General features: G+C 41.3%; 1 protein-coding gene across 1 annotated transcript in view; it reads left to right on the top strand.

Annotated features, from left to right (window-relative positions):
• Positions 1–16046: 16046 nt before the first annotated feature.
• DCP1A (decapping mRNA 1A) overlaps positions 16047–22079 on the top strand; it is a 31014-nt gene continuing 24981 nt past the window's right edge. The window contains exons 1-3 of the mRNA XM_082060440.1: positions 16047–16195; positions 17271–17311; positions 19035–19162. Coding sequence (XP_081916566.1) covers positions 16061–16195; positions 17271–17311; positions 19035–19162 — 304 coding nt within the window. The 5' untranslated portion in view covers positions 16047–16060. The remainder of the gene's footprint in view (positions 16196–17270; positions 17312–19034; positions 19163–22079) is intronic.

Here is a 22079-nt window from a genome sequence, read left to right as displayed (position 1 = left end):
TGTCAGGTCTGTCTCATACATATGGAGTGTCTGTTCATCATAAAATGGAGATCAGTCAACATGTCATTATTAATGAATAATGGGAAATACAAAGGAAAATCAAAGCCTGAGTGCAATGGACACTGACAGCTTTGATGACTTTTTATCTCACAAGTTATAGGTGTGCTTCCTAAAATATCAGACATAAATCTGAGTTACAGAGTCCACAACACAAGATGTAAGTCTCATGCAACATCAAACATAAGGAATCCATGCAAATTGCTTTTTTCAAAGTAATGATCTTCATATATGCTCCTGAAACACTTGAAAGCGTGCATCAAATCAGTGTAAACAAATCAGGCTGAAATAAAACTTCAGGTAGTTTTGCAAAACCAAAATGCAGCAGTTCCAGCTGTCAGTAAGATACAAGTGCTGCAATAGTGACCATTCTGATGGCAATCCTTCAGATCTTCCTGAAGAGCAAACTGGCATCACCATCTGAAAGTTTTCTGAATTCAGTGTAATTCTTTACTTAATTTCACTTAACAATTTAATTAAAACAAAAACATTCTAAACAGCCTTTAATAACATTTCAGTAAGGAGAAGTTTGTTTATTTTGGGTTTTTTTTGTAAAAAAAAGGAATCGTCATTGTTTTAAAAGATCATTACTAACCCCTTCTGTTTTGCAAACTAACTACTCCTTCAAATTTATATATATATATATATATATATGTAGGATTATGAGGTACTGCCTCTTCTTTACCTGTAAAACTAGTTCAGTTTTGCTACTCATGTGAATAACGTTCTGAACTGACTCAAAGTCAAACCTGCCAAAGCCCAAAGATGACCTGGTGTGTGTTGTCCACACCCATGAGTTCTGATCTGTCACAAGAGGACAGTGCAATGTTTCACCCTTCTTCTTTAACACGTTTTGGTCCTCGTGTGAGCTACTTGCATCTATTATGCAAAATTTCTGAGCTATTTACTGCTTTAATATTCTAAAATTGTGGGATGAAACAATAGCAAAAGTGCCCTACCACAAACACCTCTGAAGAATCCGCAGGTGTTTGCTCAAGAAAGAACAAACAAACATCAAAACTTATCATTTAGGTCTCTGCCCATTATATATGAATATCAAAAATTATAGCTTTTTTTCTTTGTACCATACACATTTTATTAAAAACAAAGCTTCATTATTTCACACAAATTCAAAAGCTGGCAGAAAAGTTCTAGATAAAACTAAAATGTAAATTATTTTAACAGATGGACTACAGGAGCTTTTAAATTCTTCTATGGCCATATCATGAAGTAAAGACATATACATTTAATCTACAGTTACCAAGCCAGGTCCCCAGTTTTATGATATTACATTTGCTTTTTTACTTACTACTTTGCAAAAAGGGCTCTCTTCAAATTTTGCTATTACTTTGCTTTGATTTTGCTATAAAATCTTCTTCAAAACCTTAAATTACTCAATATACTAAGATATGGATCTAATCCTGATTTTCCCTGCAGAAAGGCTGTGACAGATGAACCACAATGCTGTGGAGAACAATGTTTTAACACTCGTGTGTTCACTTATGTAGGAACCATGTAGGAAAGAAGTACCCGAAAACTGGAGTGTGCTTCAGCATTTCCCAGCATTAACACTGACCACTGGTGTTACTCATTAAGTGATGGCTACGAAATACCCGTGTATACCTTTTGTGTACTAAGATACCTTAGATGTGTTGCAAGGATTGGTCCTAAAAGAACAGGGTTAGAGCTAACCATCAAATCTACTGACCTTCCGTTTTCACAATTTATACAGTAGTATATTACATAAACAGCAAATCATCTGATAAGGCATTAGAGTAACAGAAAGCTTGTGCTTTTTTCTAATTGCTGAGAAGAACGACTATGGCACAGAGCCTCTCTTTTCAAAATAACAGCTGTCTCTACCCTGCAGGAAAGAGAAGAAGGGGACTCGGGCTTTTGGACTCCAGGGGTGGTTCAGCAAAAGAGACGAAGAGCTGGCAAATTTCAAACCATGGCCTTAACACATACCTGCTCGCACTCACCTGTAGGTTTTCTGTTTACAAAACAACACAAAAATTATTATTTGGAGGGAGGGAGGAAGGAGACTGTGGTGGTATGACTCGAACTGACAAAACGAGGCGTTGATTCCAGACCATATGTACTGAATTCTCCCCCAGAAACCGAAGGAACAGTCACCGAGCCCATCTGGTCCCCGTACCACGGAATAAAGCCTCCTTTGCTCACAGCACTCGGTGCAGCACATGTACCCAGTTTAACTTCATCTCCCTGTAATTATCTTAGTGCATTCCCCAAAAAGCTTGTCTTATCCACTTGACAGCTCCCAAGTGATCCGGGCAGATCCCAGTGGCATGTTAATGGGCAGCCGCACGGCAGAAGATGTGCGAGGGCAGGCGAGCAGAGGTTTGTCGTGCCGTTCCCCCGCACACCTCCCAAGCCACCACACAGCATCAGCACTTAGGGGAGCTGATTCTCCCTATCTAAGCAGCCCTGCTAAGGCTGTGACAGTGACTCCTGTGTGACATGTTATGCTGCATTCCTGCGAAGGCCAAGATGAAGTTAACCGTGAAAGAAAATGATATTTGATATCTCCTCTGAAATTATGCTGCATCCTCACTTGTGGAACAACTGGATCTAATTCACTGAGCTCTGTGATGCAAAAGGAAAGTGTGAGATAAACATTTGTAAGCAACTGAAAATATATGCCATGTATTTCCTTACAACCCTTTTTGCCATTAGATGTACCAACCAAGTAATTAGTGCTCTGTTATAAAATACTATTAGGGCTGCCTGAATAGTCTTGTACTTATTTAATAAATTACTCAGCAAAGGAGTGAATTTAGCCAGGCGTCCACTGGTGAGGAGACTGCTAATTAACTGATGTCCAGGCAGGCAGCAATTACCCTTCTCCTCCCAGACAAAAAGAATATCTCTATTCCAAATATGTGTCCAGAAAGAATTAAGAGCTCTGAAATGTACGTCTCTTCCCGTAGGAAGCGAATTGGAATGGAGTAGCAGTCAACCCAAAGATCTCAAATCATTTGAACTAGACAGAAAACAAGATAAAATAAAGAATCTGTGCTTTATGAAGGGAGTGAACTGGCTTCAGAAATAAGTTTCCAGCTGAGACCAGATTGCAAGTGCCTTTATTCACTCTGCAGGAGCAGTTATTCACGTGAACAGTCCCTGTAAAGCCAGGGAAACAAACACACGTGAGCATGTTGTCACGTCTGTGAACATGAAGCTTGCCATCTGACCTTCAAAACCAACAGAATCTTGTGGTGCTTTTACTGAAAAAAATACAGACATGTTGGGGGTTGCTTTTTTTTTCCTTAAATATGATTTTGCTGTCATTTCATATAAAATGTCTTAGAAGGAAATTAACTGATTTCATTTGAATTTATGGGGAGTTTTCCATTCTGACACGTTTGGTCAAACAAGCCAATTTACAGGTCAGTGTCTCAGCAACAGATTTGTAGCAAACAGGATGCTGGAATTTATCAGGCTTGCACTCAGTTTGGTTTTTGGAACGTCCAGCCACAACGCAGACGTCCTGTGGCCACCTGGGGCTGAGGCTCTGCTGCCGGGCACCCAGCCAACTGCACAGAGGCCAGGAGCCATCCCCACAGGTCCCTGCGAGCACAAAGGCCACCAAGTGACTACCCATGGCGAGCAGGAATCAAGGTTTCCTGGAGGAGTGTCCAAACAGCTCTGCATCCTCAGTTTAAAGACCCAGGAGAGAAAGGATGCGTTTAGAATAAAGATGTTACAATTACAAGAGTTTGGACTCGTTTACATAAAGGCTGAAAAGAAATGTGAGAAGTATGTTTAGTGACCTAAGTGGAGCATTCCAAAAGCACAAGTGAGATTTAAGTGCCAAACTGCAATAAGCAGCCAGAGCTAATATCCAAAACTAGAATCCAAGCCTGGGACAAGAGGCAATCTGGCACCCAAAGACCAGCAATCAGGCTAAATACCAAAGGTCAAGAGCCTGAGTCAGAAACCAAGATACCAGCCAAAGGTTAGGACTGAAATAGGTCCCGGATGCAAGCCGAAGGTCACAAAATGAGCATTTTCAAACAGTCACACACCTCAGTTACTGACTAGTCAGGCAACAAATTTAGATGTTCCCTTAAATAACACTGATGTGAGCACCCGTGAGCATTCGCAGGGGTGGCCACAGTCATGAGCGTGGACTTGCTGGGAGCGCAGCCCCGCCAGCCCTGCCCAGCCCACCGCTGGGGTCCCGCCGGGTCGGGCGCATCCAGAGCAGGGACGGTAACAGCTGCCCCGGGTTCCATAGGGGAGGGAAGCCCCTCACAGCCTCACGCATTTGCAAAGTTTCCCATCAGAAAAATAGTTTATGGAGATTTGAAATGCTCCACTCTTCCATAAGCTCGGTGGAAGTGCAAAAAAAGACAGTTGCAGCTGAAATATGAGGAAAAAATGGGCCTCAAAGAGAATGTAGAAGGCTCAAACGTCCATGAACTAACAGAAGCTCTCGCTACAGATATACATGTTAGTTGCATTTTTCCCTGCTGCTACTGTATTCCTTTGGCTACATACAAATCACCAAGATATTACAGTAAAAACATTTTCTATTATTAGATTGTTTTTAATGAGAAACAGGTAACAAACTATCAAAAATTACTTTTTAATGTACAAATTAAAAGAATAAATTCATCTTGATGTCCCATTATAAGCCTCATTAGTATATCCACTGGAGAATGCTTGATGGCTTTGGGAGCCTTTCAAGAACACTACAATGTCATTTAAAAGTACAATTAAGAGATATCGTAAGTAATAACCTCAGTGAACAGTTGGCAAATAGCCCATATACCAGAATATGGTTTTGCAAACATTAATTATTAATTTCTGTCTAGAGATGCAAATGAAAAATCAACTTAAAGAGATTGAATATAGACGATGTCTTTATCTTCCTCTCTGATTTTTTGTCAAGGTCATAAAAAACTAATGGGAGTTGGAGTAAGTTTAGTAAGTCTCTCTCTCTGCTCTGCTGACATGATGGCAATAAACAAAATACATTTGTACAATTACCTTAATTATTATACATTTATCTTTTTCTTTTCAGAAGTGTTTGATAAAGGGCAATTGTACTGGCAGCCCATGTGGTAAAGCCAGTGTTTCTGTTACTTGCTTTCACTTGCAGTGGATTCCACTTAGTAGGTCTCTCATCATTTAAAAACCAACAAAGAGTTATGACCCTTCAAGCCCCTCAGCAGCTGGCATGTTGCCACTAAGCCATGGAGAGCACTTTGCAGAAGTGTGACCATTAAACAAGCACCATGAAGTAGGTTAGGGCTCATAAAAGAAATAGCTGAATAAATGTAAAAACCCTGATATTACAGAGCAATCTTTTGGATATTTTCTAGAGGAGCAAGAATAACAGATTATTGCTTTTTTAACTTAAGCATTCCCCACAGCTGTTTGTAAGCCAACAGCATTGCCCAGCTCTTGTGTCAAAGAAGCTCATGAATCACATGGTGACCCTGAAGTGCTAAATATCAAAAGTTCACAAAGCGTACTTGGCCAGCTCCCCATTACAGCTGGAATTTAAGATCAAGTCAAACAAACAAACAAACAAACAAACAGAAAAAAAAAATATAATGAGGTAATCTTACCAAAAGCATATGCCCATGATACTACTGAAGTCACACAGTCCCCTTCCCACACAAACACATAGCAAAGACACAACCTTCTTTGCCTGCGAAGACCTTCCTCCAGCCTGAGCTCCCCTGCCCCTCCTGCTGCTCCTGTGCGGACACGCTCGCTACTGAGAGCTAAAGCCAAGGGCAGGAGGAGCAGCTCGCCGTCCCCCTTGGTCAGTCCCACGCTCCCCTTCCACACACCACAGGTACCCCAACAGCTCTCCCTCCGTGTCCAGCTTCCCTCCCAGACACAACCACTCACGAATTATTCAGCTGACAAGTCCATCATGAAAACGGAGCCGATCAGAGTATTTCTTAATCCAAAAAAAGGCAACACGAATGTCAGTTTTGTCTCAGGGAGAAAACATTTTACAAAGGCTTTTTGTTGTTGTTTTTTGGTAACTGGTTTGGAATTTTTTCCTGTTAGGGTAAACAGTGGACTCTGGTCATTCCTGCCCTGTAGGATAGTTCATCACTTCTGGAACTCAGTTCTCTTTGTGGGCAAGTCTGTCTTGTCATGCAAGTGTCAAAGCTCCTAAAAACACGCTGTGTCTGACCAGCGTCAGGTACACACATGCATACGGGACAGAGGAAAGGCAAACATGGCAAGTTTGAGCTGCCCATCACTGATTTCTGTGTCAGCTGTCATCAGACACACATGGCAGGCACAGGCAGAGGCGCTGGGCAGTTGGGCAGGGACGGGGTTTAGAGCTCCAGCTGGACTGGCCAGCTCTGGAAGGCTTCACGCCAGAAGGAAAAGCGAGAAGAGATGGGGCCCTTTGGCTGTTTTTGTGTATGTGCATTATTTACACTGCAGCTCTCACAGTCTGTTAAATTTACTTCGTTTGAAAATCATATAACTTATATAGACTTTAGAAGAGGTAATAACTTTGAAAATGTGCAACAGTCACCATATTGACAGTGAGAGTTTTGAGTTTTGAAAGACCCTGTCAGAGCCTGCCATGCAAACTGGCACTCAGGAAGTGTTTAAATAATTATTTGCGATTATTACAATCTGCTGGAGAGCTGTTCATCAGCTCTTCAACCACTTACCTGACAAAATGTATCACCCCTACACAAGCTCTTTGGATTCATCATTTCAGTATACTAATTCCACAGGGTAAAAGTAATTTTATTGTGAAATACCACACGGGAAAGATTACTGTATGAATGCAGAGGATGGTTTCAACAAACAGCATACTAGTTAGGTCTTTTTCTTCTGAAAACAATCCAAGGTAAGCAATCTAATTTGTAGATTGATCTCTGAAGTTATAATTGTTTTCAAAGTGAAAACTCAGTAAATCCGTACACAGAATTTTGTAGAGAATATTTTACCAGTTGACTGCCATTTTGCTTTACACACATAACTGCACACAACCCATACAAAATTAGTTAAATAAAATGTTAACTGCTTGTGTTCTTATACAATTCCCTACTATCTGATCACTTGTTTTCAAACACCACAAAGTCCCAAAATTAAAGGTGGCAATTGCACTTCTGTCACAGCCCTCGAGGCTGCCTGAACTGCAGCAGTTTCTTATGCCAAGTTCTGTGCCACAGTTTGGTTGCAAATTTCCACACCATTGTGTGTTAACGCCTTCACTTGGAACGCCATTCCTGGGCCGTTCCTCGCACATCCTAACCATAGGGCTCCCCAGAGGATCTCCCTCAGACAGCTTTCTGGCTCTGTTCTGAGAGACAACAGGAAAGGAATTCTGCATCAGCCAGAACTTCTTTGGTGAAAAGAAGCCAAATAAGAGGTTGGGATCTCATCCAGTTTGTTTACCTAGTCATGATGTAATTGAGCTTCCCTCTTCACCAGTATGGTGACTCCTTGCCACTTTTCTTAGCCTGTCTTCCTCACCCCCTGGGGGAACGCCACCCCATCCCAGACCAGGTGGGTCTGCCTCAGCGTTTCAGTTCACAGCAGAAACACGTTACATATACTCGACTGCAACTGTTAGGGGCACAATTTATCACACAACAGACATTAAATCCACGTGGTTATGTCACTGAATACTCTTGGACACAATACACCCTGGAGCAAGCTGACAAAGCAAAGAGCAAGAGATGCATGTGCCTGCATTAAGAGTCACCCAGTGCTGTGCCTTATCTTTCTGTTTGCAGCCCAGCCCCAGCAGGCAGCTGAGCACCCAGAGAAGGTGTTGGGGGCAGCGAGGGGCCTGAGGAACCCACCCTACCAGAGCAGAGCCGCCCTGCACCTGCTCCTTTGGCAGGACTGCAGCGCTAGGTCAGCAGCAGCCGATGCAGCTGTGCCCGCACCTCCAGACAAGCTCTTGTGGTAGATCAGTGACCATCACTCCTTCCCTGGAGGAGTGAAATACCCTCAAAACACCTACTGTTTACATTATTCTTCAAAAAAATGTTTCAATGACATTTATAATGGTGAGGAAATACATTGTACTCATTTTATGTCTGGGAAAACTAAGGTACAGAGAGCTGAAGTGGTTTAATAACCGATGAAATGAATGCAAGTTCACCAATCCCCGTTCCTCTTGACACTGCACAACCTAAGAAGCATGAAAAGCAGCCCAAATCACCCGGCTACATTGTTTTACATTGTATTTGTTCTCAGTCATGTCTGAAAAGCTCTAGATGATATTTATTCTGAGAATTGTATTGCATCTTCTTTATTAGTACTGTGCCACCTCAGGAAAAGCCTATTGAAAATACACATTTGGTCATAAATAATTTATCAAACCTATTTTAAAGATGATTGCTCTGATATGCATATTTTGCAAGAGGACTAGCTAAAAATATTTAAAAGGAATTTTAACTTGCTATTTTACAGCAAGGCTGCAGAAATAAAGCAGCGTATAAACACACATTATAAAATGTATGTTATAGTTTCCATATTTAAGGGTTTAGATACATAGAGACATCAAAAGTGGCTTGGGATACAAAAGGATGCTTACAAGAAAACAAAAATGTAAACACACAATAATGCCATAAAAACCGTCACAGTATGTTTAAGGCAGATGACTGAATAATTAAAAACTGGCTGAGTTTAAAAGTGACATGGTTCTACTAAAGTAGCTTGCTCAAGGTATCTACCACTGATGCACAATTATTCCTGATATATTTATCGGTTTTGTACGCTGCACAATCTTGCTAATCTAATTGTAATTTTTTTGATCTGTGCAGTCTATAGTCTGTACAATAAGACTCAGGAGAACAGGCTACTCTTCCTTGTGATTGTAATTGCATATTGCTTTTCCTAATGTTATTATACCAATAAAACAGAAACTACATGTAAAATGAAACAAGCAATAGAGAATCCCTGATGGTTCACCTTCGCTTCTGCAATATTTTGCCCAGTTGCTAATTTGCCACAATAGAGATTTGCAATAGAGTTCATTTCCAGTAGTGAAATTAGTACAGTTCTAACACACTCAGCAGCAGGCCTTGTATCTACTGTTGAATAAAATATGACTAAACTGGATAAAATGTATGTGCAAAGCCCTATATATTACATGAAGTACATAAATCAATAAAAGCCAGGCTGTACACCTACGTCTAATGTACTTACAGACGCTGTGATCACTGAAAGGCTTGTATACAAAAATAAGAAGCACTTAAATTTTTGGACAAATTTGTCAGACAGAAAACATTACTGGATATTTTTGAAAAATGCAGAGTTCCAGGAGTAATGTTTTCTCTCTGGTTCTGATTTATGTCAATGATAAACTTTCCCTTTACTCTGTTCAGTGACAGATAATAACTAAGGGTGAACATGACATAATTTCTGAACCAAACCTCTGTGCTCTAGTTTAAAAAAAGTTACCTGTCTAATTTCACTACCTACCTTCATCAGAGAGGAGCTGTCATATTTTGATGCAAATTCCAGCAATTCACGTTTCAAGTTGGCAGGCAATGTCTTCCTAGAAAAAACTGCCACCCTTCCACAATCCCCTGTGAAACGGCAAACCAGGTTAGAAAGACAGAGGAGATTGGATTACATGTCTGCGCCAGATCATTGTTTCTAGGAGATAATCCATAAATGATTAATCCTTCTAATGTTCTTGAGCAATGCAAGGAGGGCTGCCTGTGACCTATTTCAACCTCTGGCACTGTTGTTGTGGGAACAGCTTTACTGTATAAATCGAATTGAGTATTTTCATTCTCTTGGTCTTATTAAATTGTAAGTGTAATTGAATGTCTTTGATTTGTTCAATGTCTTTTTAGCATCTCTTAGGAAGAACACAACTGTTGATAATACTCATGTCCAAAATGGTAGTGAACACATAAATAACTAGATGGGGTTTTTTAATGTCATTTTCCTTGTGTTTTATTAAATTATGTTATTTCAGTAATTAACTGTTGCTTTTAATGCTTCCTGCTTCACATTTTCTATAACATTTTACCATTTGTATAGGGAAAAAAAAAAAGTCATCCATTCCTTTTATAGAATCAGGACTGCAACGATTACATGACAAAATAAGACCAACATAATTTATAGTTAAATTCAGATTTCAGTATTGCAATATCTGAAAAACTCAGAAACTCTATAAAGTAGTTATGTATTATTTCTATTTTAAGTACAGCACAGAAATAGGAAACAATCCCATACCTAGAGCTGGGTAAGTCACAGACCCAGAACTCTTTTCCTATACCTTGTCACTTCAATGTGATGATCCTCCAAAATGAGGAGCTGCTTTATACACCAACCTATCCTGTGGATTTTAATTGTTTAGATGACCACTGCTTTGTATCCATCCACACTGTATTTGCAGATGTAGTGACACACAACAAAAAACAACCTGTTGCCAAAACCTAGGCCAGAAACTGTCACCTTTGGTGTGAAGAACTGTGGAAACACATGGTTGAATTATTTCACAATTCTGACCTGAACAACTGACTTGACAGAAGTGAAGGGGTACCGCTCTCCCGAGAAAGGTTGGAGAGAAAAGACACAATAGCAAGATGGAATCATTGTCTTAACTAAAAGGCTCTGCACAGAGGCAAGAACAAGTATGTAACGATCATCCCTGATAGATTGTATCATCTGAACCTAAAAAACAACAGGGAAGGAGACACCATAACATCCTTCAGTAACCTGTTATGCTGCTTAATAATTCCTACTGATCGGGATTGGTAGGATCCAGCCTCATTATTTTTGCTGTACATTAACCTAATTTCTTTTTGTCCTTTTGCCAGTAAGCGTGGAGAACCGATTTCTGTAAAACAACCTTTTACACATCACATATGTAAAGTGCCAAGTTATTTTTTAAGATTTCTCCTTCTTTTCACCCAGCAACATAATTTATTTTGTTTTGTCTTGCAAGGCATGTGCTCTAATACCTTTGCCATTCCTCTAGCTTTTCCTCCGCAATCTCCTCACTTTGTCTGGGATGCCTTTTTAGTGTTACCACTCGAGCAGGACACTATGAATTGTCAAATTTGTCATGGAATTAACTACTAAAAATCCAAGGAAAGGATATTAGTGGTACATCTGGTGGGATTTTATCCTGATGACAATCAGTAAGTGTTTTATCAAGTTCAGTTCTGTAGCCGGGGAAGAAAGATAAAAGGAAACTGATTTGGTGACCAACAGATACTGCAGAATATCCACATTTTAAAAACTCTCAGGTAAAAAGGTAATTTTTCCTGCCCTGTAGCACTGCAATGTATAACAATTCAGAAAACTTTCCATCTAAGGGTGGAAAAAGATTTTTTCACAGCTCAAAATAAATATCTGTCACCGTGAATATGCACCAAGGTACCTGTGGATGCAGAATTTTTGTGCAGAAAGAGCACACTGCAAGTGGGGAGACCTGTGAAAGGCTCGTGATTCACGCAGCACTCCCGAAGAGCAGAATAATTGCCAGGAAAAGTAACTTTCTTTAAGTATATAATAGGGTGTATACTGCTGTTGAGTAGCATGCAAGGCCATTTCTGTGCTAATCCTCAAAAGGTGAGAATTTTACAAATCTTGTTTACAAAGAGATGGGTCATAATCTCCAAGTGTTGCAGTTTTCCGTTATCTTTTATCTGCCTGGAGAATCACCACAGGAAGGACTATTTGTACAGTGAGGTACAGCAAGGAGACTGAATATCAGGAACTGTCAGCAAACAGCAAATGTACAATCACAGCAGAGCAAAGAATACAACTGAAGTAAACACTGTAATAAATAACAAGCATATTAAATGCTCAGGTAATGCCTCCTGTGAAATAAAATGGCAATCCTTGCAAAATTCTAGCATTCCCCCACCCTTTGTTGTTTTAACCACTTTAAAATAATAGAGAAATTTGTGTCTCTCACAAAAAAGACAGGCTAAACATTTGCAAGCTTGCTCAGATAATTAAAATGCTAAATAAAAGCTAATTAAATCATTGATTAAGAAAGTTATCATCAGGGCAATTTGCCCTAGCTAGGACTAAGCCCGAATAAACAATCTGTAGAATTACTGCCATTATGACTGAAATTTAAGGTACAGATAATAATGCAATTATTAATCAATAGCCCGGGAATTGCCTGCTATTACAATTCAATAGAAAACATTTGTAAGCAAACCAATAAAAACTGTGTCATTTGCAAAATATTTCATGAAACCAGAAACTTCTGGCAATTGTTTCGAGTGAAAAACAGCAAAGAGAGAATATGAGCTTGATGAGTCACTCAGATTTGCTGGACTCCACTGGACCCTAATTCAACTTCCAGTAATAACAGAAAATGCACTGACTGGGAACGCTTACTGCACTTCTCCATCATCTTAACAGCAGCAATATATATTTCCTGATGATATTCAGCTAACAAGGGAGAAACAAAGTGACTGCAAACTGTATGAAGTCTGAAAGGAGTGACTGCAGCCCAAATAAGCTTTGGGAATACATAAGTAATCTGCTGCATGATAAACAAGAGTCAGAAAAAGAGTTTGTATAATGTAACTGCAAACAGCGGAGCAGACATAAATGAAGAGACCCAGCCACGCTATCACAGGCAACCGAAGGTGTAAAAGAGAGCCTTGGGTATTTCACCTACCTTAATATTAACATATATCAAATAGACAATAGCACTTAGGGTAATAAATCATCATATTCCGTCCTCTAAAACCTCAGATGAATAACTGAAATATAGAACATAATATTCTCTTCAATTGTTGAAACACAAATGGAACCTGCCCCACCCACAGAGAAAACACCAAAAGGGCATTATGTCCATCATCCCAGTGCTGCCTGGTTCAGTGCAAGAGTCAGGAGCAGAGAGTGACAGAGGAACATTCCCCAGCAGTAACTGCTGCACAGCTTCAAGGGAGGACAAAGAGATTTCCAATATGCAATAAGCACAGAACAAGCCTGAATGGATACAACCAATGTTTCAGTTTACGCTGAGGTCACAGCTTGAGTCTAAGTACACTACCCACTTTGGTGTACTTCAAGGTTGAGGAAGCAGATGGCAGGCCATATGACTCATTTCTGATAGAAAATATTTTATTCCAAGGCAAAAACAGTGAAGAAGGGCAGGGAGAATAAATTCACTAAAATGCAGAACTAGAATTAGCAGATGAAGAAGGAAAACAATCCATAACCAGAAACCACTGCTTCTCTTTTTTATCGGTGCTCCTCATGCTTCACTTGTAATTCATGGTGAAGCCAAGGAGTTCTCACACTTGAGATCTCACACAGCAGCAGGCTGCCCTTTACCAAGTAGTTTTTTACTTTGAAAGACACCTTTGCTTAACAGTAATCTTGCAGGAAGGAGCATTTTGGACCAGATGTTTAAGATGCCATTTAAAACCAGCTCTAAAAAGGTTTTTGTCATTTTCTTTCTGTTTCATTTGAGCCCTTAGAATGTTGATTGTCTCTTTATGAAACACTGTTTTCAAACTTAAACTTCCACATCCTATCTTTTCCTAATATGAAGTGTTACTGAATAATGAGACATTTTACATTAAAGTATATTTGACATAATAATAATTGTCATTGTTTGCCCTTGATGGAAACAGTTTTGTGTACTTTACTAACAGAATGAGTGAAAACCCAAATTTTATGGATTAGATTGGGCCCTGCTGCAGTAAAACCATTAGAAGGAGATGGAAGATTTATGGAGCTCTGAGACATTCTGTAGGATTTTTCTTTTTTTCCTTTTTTTTTTTTTTTTACTGGTGCTTAGGTGTTGGGATTCAGGGGTGAGTTACTGCCATGTAGTACACTAGAGTGTTGTGTCCAGGTTACTTTTTTTCCTCAGAAATGATTTTTTGTTTTTTACTGGAACTGTTTGACATCAAAATAGGTAAATTAATACTCATTCCAAAAAGCTTTAGTTTTCTAATTTAAAAAAATCATATTATGCTGGAACGTGATATTTCCATTGATTGGCAGAAAGACTTTTTGTGAAAACATGCAACTGCTGGATCCTTGCTCATAGCTTGTGCACTAAATATCTGCCATCATGAGAGAGGATTCTACTGTAAAACTGTATTAGAATCAGAAGTATGTCCAGAAGAACATGACCTGTGGCAATACAGAGCTTAGCATAAATTGTTTACGTTCTCAGACAGGTCAGACACTTGCCACAAACATGGTTTTGTTTAGAAATTTACAACCCTGTTTTTTCCTGTCAGGTTGCACAAAACACTACATAGTTGAATCTCACTGATCTTATCTTGGAGGTCATTCGTGCCTTGATCCTAATAAATATTCCATTCTTTCCTATTCCTAAAATCCACTAATCATTAAAAAAAACACATGGGAACAAAGAGCAGTGCACTGCATGTTACCTTGCCCTTATTCCCATAAACTTACGTATATACTACATAGGACAGTTCATATTTTTACAGTACCAGAGAAAAATGAAGTATTTAATTCTAAAATTCTTTTAAAATATTGAAAATTCTATGTCCCACTGTAGACTGAGTAATATTGGATACCAGATACTGACAAACACATGAACAAACAGCATCACCTCCAAAGTAGTGGAAGATAATTCCTCCAGCCTGTGACCCAGCTCATCGCACTTTATTTGCCAGCCTGCGGTAAACTCAGAAGCCTTTGTATTACTGAAGTCAGTAAATAAATAATAACAATAAAAATAATGACCTCTTACAGTGTAAACAATACACAGAATACAGGGATCTTTAGCTTAATTTGTTTCATGGAAACGAAGAAGCTATTTCTCTTCATTACACAGCCAGACGTGGAGACACGAGTTGGAAGAAGCCAAATGAAAATCTCACGCAACATGCTCAAGAGGAGTCAGTACAGGGAGCGAAGGTGGCTGACAGGATGGATCCCTTCGACAAAGGACTGGAAGTCCTGCCCTCACAGCGTTACGGGAGCTGAACCGGAGCGACACCATGTCTGACAGAGCCCTCCCGGATGGAGCCACAGCCGGGGAGGCGGAGGCGGCAGAGCAGGAGCACAGCTCTGCCGGGCAGGGCACGGACACGGTCGGTGGCTTTGGGCACTCGGCAGCGGGGCAGCGTGGAGGTCACCGCTCCGCTGTGCCAGCTCCGACACGGGAGCCTGGCCGAGCCCTGCGGCTGCTGCAGGCACAGCCCTGCAGAGCCCACCGTCCGCTCCGCCCGTGCCCGGCGGCACCAGGGGACACAACCCACCCCGGGGACACAACCCAGCCTAGGGACACAACCCAGCCCGGGGGGACAACCCAGCCTAGGGACACAACCCAGCCCAGGGACACAACCCAACCTAGGGACACAACCCAGCCCGGGGGGACAACCCAGCCTAGGGACACAACCCAGCCCGGGGGGACAACCCAACCTAGGGACACAACCCAGCCCGGGGGGACAACCCAGCCTAAGGACACAACCCAGCCCGGGGACACAACCCAACCTAGGGACACAACCCAGCCCGGGGGGACAACCCAGCCTAGGGACACAACCCAGCCCGGGGGGACACAACCTAGCTCAGGGACACAACCCAGCCCGGCAGCCACATGTCGAGCTGAGCCCCTTGGAGCCGGTTTTCCGCCCAGCCGCTGACCTGTGGCTCACACCGCGGTGCCACAAACCACGAACCCCTCTGCAGCGGCGGTGTGTGATGCCCAACCCCACGCGTGTCGGCAGGGGCGGGGGGCTGCCTTGGGCACGGCCGGTACCCAAACTCCACGACGCAGCAAGGCCCCGGCAGCCTCTGCCACAGGGCGGCCTCGGGAGCCGCGAGGTGGGGGAGCGGGGAGCCCCCCGGCCCGGGGAGGGGGCTCCGGATCCCGAGGGAGGGGCGGACGCTGTCGCTGACCCGGACTGGCAGGGCCGGCAGCTGCCGTGACGCGGAACCGCCGGGCGGAACGGCAGGCACGGGGCTCGGCGTTCCGGCCGGCGGCGGGGACGGGCGCGCCGGTGACACCGCGCGGTTGGTTCTTGCCCTCCCCCGCGAGTGGCTGCCGGGAGCCAAGATGGAGGCGGTGAGCAGAGCGGGGCAGGAGATCAGCCTGGCGGCCCTCAAGCAGCACGACCCGTACATCACCAGCATCGCCGATGTGACCGGCCAGGTAGCGCTCTACAGCTTCAGCCCGAAGGCCAACGAGTGGGTAAGTCCGGGGAGCGGGCCCAGCTCTCCGCACGGCCGGGCCGGGGGGCGGTGGCGGCGCGGCCCCGAGCGGGGCGTTCGCGGGCGCCGGCTGTGGCGGGGCCGGGGCTGCGGTCGCCCGTGCCCTCGGCCCAGCAGCTGCCTGGCCCGGCGCCTCTGCAGGGGCTGCTCTCGGCCGAGGAGCAGTTTGAGGGTCGGGTCCCTTCCCCCGCGGGGGTGTCGGCCCCAAGGGCGCTGGTCCCGGCGGAGCGGCGAGCGGGGCCGAGCCTGGGCCTGGCCCGGGACCCGAGGCCGCCGGCCCCTGCGCGGGGAACCCGCGACCGGGCAGCTGAGGGGATCGAGGTTTCCTGTGCTCTTGGTGGCCGTTGCTGGGTTAGCTTTTTTTTTTTTTTTTTTTTTGTACGTTGTAATTTGTTGTTGTTGCTCATGCGTGTTGAAAAGAACCCTAATTCAGGAAGAGCAGTATTTGAGAAATGTTAGTGTTTGTTGTTGCATTAAATCAGTTTTTGCTTGACCACCGGTTTAATCACAAAACTGTGAAAACAGAAATATGTGGAACTTCGTGCTGACTTATGTGGCGCTGGAACTGCACTCGGCTTTCTATGCTCGTGGGTCAGAAGTGTGTGGTAAAGGGTCCTTTGAAAACAGAACTATGAAGCAGAGCCGCGGTCCATAGTTATATGGTTTTGTCATTGCCATCATTTAAATAACAACTGTGGAAGGTAATCTGTCTGATATTTCCGGATAAATGGATTGTCTGTATTTAAAATACGGAGCTGTGAGAAAGGTGTGCAGCTCTGACGGGTCAGACGCAGCACAGGAAGGTTGTAGAATATTGTAAATCACATCATCAGATTGATAGCATAAACAAAATTTTCTGGAAATGGGTTTAATTGCCTGATCTTACTAAGAAGAAACAGGTAGTTTCTGATAATAATAGATCATTTTTAGTCTTATGGTGTCAAACCTCAGGGAAATATAAGGATATTGCAAATATCTCTAATTAAAATGCTATACAAAAGCTGCATAGCTCTGTGAACAAGCACCCCATTAAATGCAATTTCTGTCTTTTGTAGGAGAAAACTGACATAGAAGGGACCTTATTTGTGTACAAAAGGTAAGGTGTTATTTCTGGGGTTTTTTCTTTTTCCTTCCTTAAGAAAATTAACCTCAGGTGGCTTCATGTGTAGCTTTCATACTAGTTTTACTGCATCCAGTAAACTACTTATTTGTCCAGCTATTTACATCTATACACTCATTTGAAAAGAAGAGACTCTGCACATAGGTGAATACCTCTATCAAAAGCACCTAAATGTACTGCTGGAAAAATCATAGAAGTTGATGAATGCTGCATATGTACCACACAAACCTAGTTTATTGAGCTTATTTTGTAATTCAGTAGCATTTGTTAATGTATTGAGTTTGGTAAACGCTGAATCTTCCTCTGTTTCCTAAAATCCATAAAGTTAATTGTGAAAACAATACAGAGACAAATAATCTGTCCTAATTTAATTTTGCCATTTCCCAACAGTTTTGCAAATGGACAAAGTTTCCTAAAAGCTTTCCGGGAAAGAAATTTCCAATTATATGGGATGGAAGAAAGGAGTGGGAGAGGAGAATCAGCACATAAAACCAATCATGGATTTAAGTTTTAGATTGCAGGCAAATCAAAAATCTAACAATGAAAAAACACTCTTTTGAATGTAAGAAATAAAAATAATGCAGACTTAACCCATCTTGATATAGATTGTTACAGACTAGGTCATTGCAATATTTTATCCTGGCTCTATGAAGGGATACTAGTGTCTGGTTCCTCTCTAATTTGGTTTAGCTTCAGTCTTGGAAATAGTGTAAGAAAGCCAATCAAACTGAAAAACAAAAAAACTAAGCAAAAAGTTTCATTGCGACTAGCCGATTATTTCAAATAAGTTCTGTTAGGTGCATTAAAAGACTAACTTGTGATGGTAAGGATTGTTTGCCCCCAAGCTCTTGACAGATTTTGTTGTTGATCATTCAGTAAAGGTGGTGTCATCGTGACAGAAATCCTGACACTTACTAGCTAATTATATCTGATTTTTACCCTGAGTTTGCTATGCTCCTGTGTTGATTATATGATTGCTCACAGGCACAGATGAGCATGCTGACATGACATTCATGCAGCAAGAGAAAACAGATCTAAAACTATCTTGAACTTCCAGTGCTTGCTAGCTTGATGTTTTCTTTTTCCACCTGGTGTATAGCAAAAATCTAGATAATAAAAAATTGTTTCACCAAGCAATGCAATTCTGAGTAAATTAATATCTACTTAGAAGACACCGGGTTAAGTCTTTATTTTGAGAGTCTCCCTTTAGGAAGAAGTTACTGCTTCTGGTTCCTTTTTAAGTGTATTTCACATTATTTAAGATAACAGCTTTTTTTAATTGTTGTACCTGTTCACAGTAAGTGGTTTGTTTTTTCTCCTCTCATAAAAGATTTTGAAATGCCTCAACGCTATCTTATATGAAGTATGGAATACACTTTCATTGTAATCCTGGACCTGCCCTGGTATTTTTGAATCGATGTGGGGGGTTTTTTGAGGCATATTTTTGATTCAGCAGTTTAGCAGTGTAGAACTCTAATGTTAATCCTAATCCTACTTGGAGGCAAGTGTAGTTCTAAACTAAAATTAGTTGGCATGCCAAGAAATGGCATAGAAGAACAACTGTTAGAACTTGGTGACTGCTAAAACTTCAGCTAATAAAGCAATGGAGATTTGAGGGTTAATTCATAACTCTGTTTCAGAAAGTTGTGTATGTTGATCAAGGTATTAATCCATGTCTTTGTGTTAATTGAAACAATAGGTCAGCTTCTCCTTATCATGGTTTTACGATAGTGAATCGACTGAACATGCACAACCTGGTTGAACCAGTAAATAAAGATTTGGAGTTTCAGCTCCATGAACCTTTTCTTCTCTACAGAAATGCTAGCTGTGAGTATAACTTTCTTTAATCCGTATAAACTTCATGTTTTCTTTTATAACCTCGACCACTTCTGATTGCTGTGATGTCTGTTTCAAGTATAATGTAATGGGCCCGATTCCAATGAAATATCTGATGTTTTCTGTCTACTGTGCCAGAATTACATAGCTGTGGTATTATATTATGATGACCACCTGCTTTCGGTAGAAAGAGGGTATACTAACAAAGTTAAATATTGCTATATTCTTTTTAATTAATGATTTGATAGGTTTAATCTAAACATACACAGTGTTATAGCATTAATTAAAAACAATGAAAAAATAGTGAAAATTAATTGATTTTGAAAGTATTTAACACCAAGAACAGTTCTAAGGGCTTCCTCTTTTGCAAGTGAAAAATTAAGTATTAATCAGTAGCTGCTTGAAGAAGTTGAGAAAATTGCTCAGCTCCATGTTGAAGGTTTCTTTTTCCACAAGAGGTTTTAAACTCAGGAGACAGGTGTCTGTACTACATTTCCTGGAATTGAGACTCCAGCAAGTCTGGGTGTTGGGATAGTTGTTACACAGATGAGTGATAAAATAGCAGTCAGTATCTTCTTGCTGCTTTTTGAAATCTAGTAGTATTTTGGACCATCAGTTGAGCTTCAGAGTCCCAGTGTACTGTATTCCAATTAGATAACATGCTAAAACTCCTGTTACTCCAAAGAGCTCAAATAGAAATTATCCTCCCTCCTCCTCTCTTTAAGGACTATATATGTATATATGAAATTCACATTAGGTTAAGTAGATAAATAAAAGACACCCCATGGAGCAGATGGTACTCCTGATACAAAAGTGTCACTTTATGTCCTCTCTAGTAGGCAAAGTTCTTGAAACTCGTTTGTTGCTGTCAAGTGACAGGTTCCCCTGAATTCCTTGGAGAACCTGTGTGCTACAGTACTTTGTCAATACCATGTCTGCTTCCTATCAGAATGTCCCTTTGAGTCACAGATAGGAACACTGCAGTCTAGACCTCAGTGTTCCTAAAAGAACAATCAAATGTTAATGCCTTATTTTTTCACCCTTGGAAAGCTTCTAGGATCTGTGGGGAGTAGGATAGATTCCATAATGGTGACAAAGAACAGCTTAAGATAGGTGGTCTCCTCTGTTTAATAGTCGTAGCAATCATCCTTCTGTAAGTGTCATCAAGAGGAAAAAGTCAGAACTCGTCAGTAAGTTGAGAAATCTAGGAGATTAGGAAGTAAATGACTGGCAGGAATTGAGAGAGGGGAAAAATACTGCCTTGAGTTGGATGTTTAAACAGGTTGCTTGGTTTCGAAGGAGCAGGAGCTGTAGATGGTGGTGTTGGGGGTAGGATGGCTGATGGGGTGACGGTAGAGCAAAGAATTGCAACTGTGAGATTGGTGACATGAGGTAAGCAGGAAGTTGATTCATTTGTTTGTTGGAACTGCCGATGGTATCAGGAAGCAGAACCTGCTGTGGAATTATCAGTGATGTTTTCTAGTGGGAGTGACTAGAGGATCACTTAAAGGAAGCAATCAGAGAAGGCAGACTGTGTGTGACTTTGTTAGAAACCCCTAAAGCTAATTAAATGCTTTTCTCTCATTGATAAAAGCTCTCCCTTTCCTATGGGCACTATTGTGTAAGATCTGTGCCCATGGGAGTTAGGATAGAGATGACATAGAAGAGTATGAGGAAGGAAGGAATTCATACCAGGGTGAGCAAGGAAAATATTACAGGCTGGGTATGGGAAATAATTGCATTCTGAAGTAATCAAGAGGGTTTTTTTCCTCCTTATCTTTCCTATTGTAATTTTACAAGACTTTTGTTGAAAAATGTCATTTATTTTGTTACTGTTGTGTCTCCTGGAAGAGGGTGGTAGCACGTCCAGGAACAGTCTACACTGATTGCAGATTGAAAATGTTCCATGTAGTTAGTCTGTCATTAGTGCCACAAACAAGCAGCAGATCAGTTTTTGTGTGCTCTGCTAGCATTCACTTTGTTCAAATGCAAGCTTAAAAGCATAGAAAACAGCATCTAAGCTTTTTATTCCTTACAATTTCAGTGCTGCTAACTACCTTACTTTTTGCATTTGATTATTGTGTTTAGGATTTTCTTCCTTATAGGCGTTTTCCCAAATTTCCTGATGCCTCTCCCCTGAATTAGTTAGGAAAAAACAAGTTTGAAATAATCAGTGTTAAATCTGTTTTCCTCTATCTGCATAGTATTTGTGAAACTTAAGAAAAAAATCAATCAGACAATCTGCCAGGATTGATTTGGATTTACAGACAAATTTCAACATGTATGTGTTTTATTTGTATGGGTAGATTAGGGGATTCTTGTCCAAGTTATTTTCGTGCAGAAGGGTGTCCACTTCTGCTTAGCTGCCTGCTGGCATGAAAAACCTTTGTGTTTTGGGGACTAATTTAAATAGGAGTTTTAAGCCAATGTTTAATGTAATTTGTGTCTCTAAGAGCTAATGTGGTGCATGTCTGATGCCTTAATATGAAGTTCTTCTGAGATGCTTTAATGATGGAAAGAGGATGGACTGCTCAGTTGTGCAAGGAAAGACCACCTCTTCTGCAGAGTGTTGGCAACAGCCCTATTTCTTAAAGAGTTGGGTTTTTTTATATTGTGCTTGAGGGAATCTACTGTGACCATTAGAAACTCTTATGAATACATTACCCTGCTAAGACTGCAGAGTGACTGAACTGATGATTCTCCTTCCTTAGCTTACAGATGGGGAATGGTTCAGACTACCTGATTGTCTCTGCCAAATAACAGTATCAATAAATATGATTTTAGGTTTTCAATCATATGTTGCACCTGTATAATTAAGTTGTGACAGGATCAATGACAAATTGTGGTTTATGCTTCCCCAGGGGATGGTAGCAGAAGATTATCAGAGCAAAATTGTGCCACCACATAT

The sequence above is a fragment of the Streptopelia decaocto genome (genome assembly GCF_964273445.1).
Source record: "Streptopelia decaocto genome assembly, chromosome: 8".
Taxonomy (NCBI): Eukaryota; Metazoa; Chordata; class Aves; order Columbiformes; family Columbidae; genus Streptopelia; species Streptopelia decaocto.
This window is presented reverse-complemented; position numbering and strand designations above follow the sequence as displayed.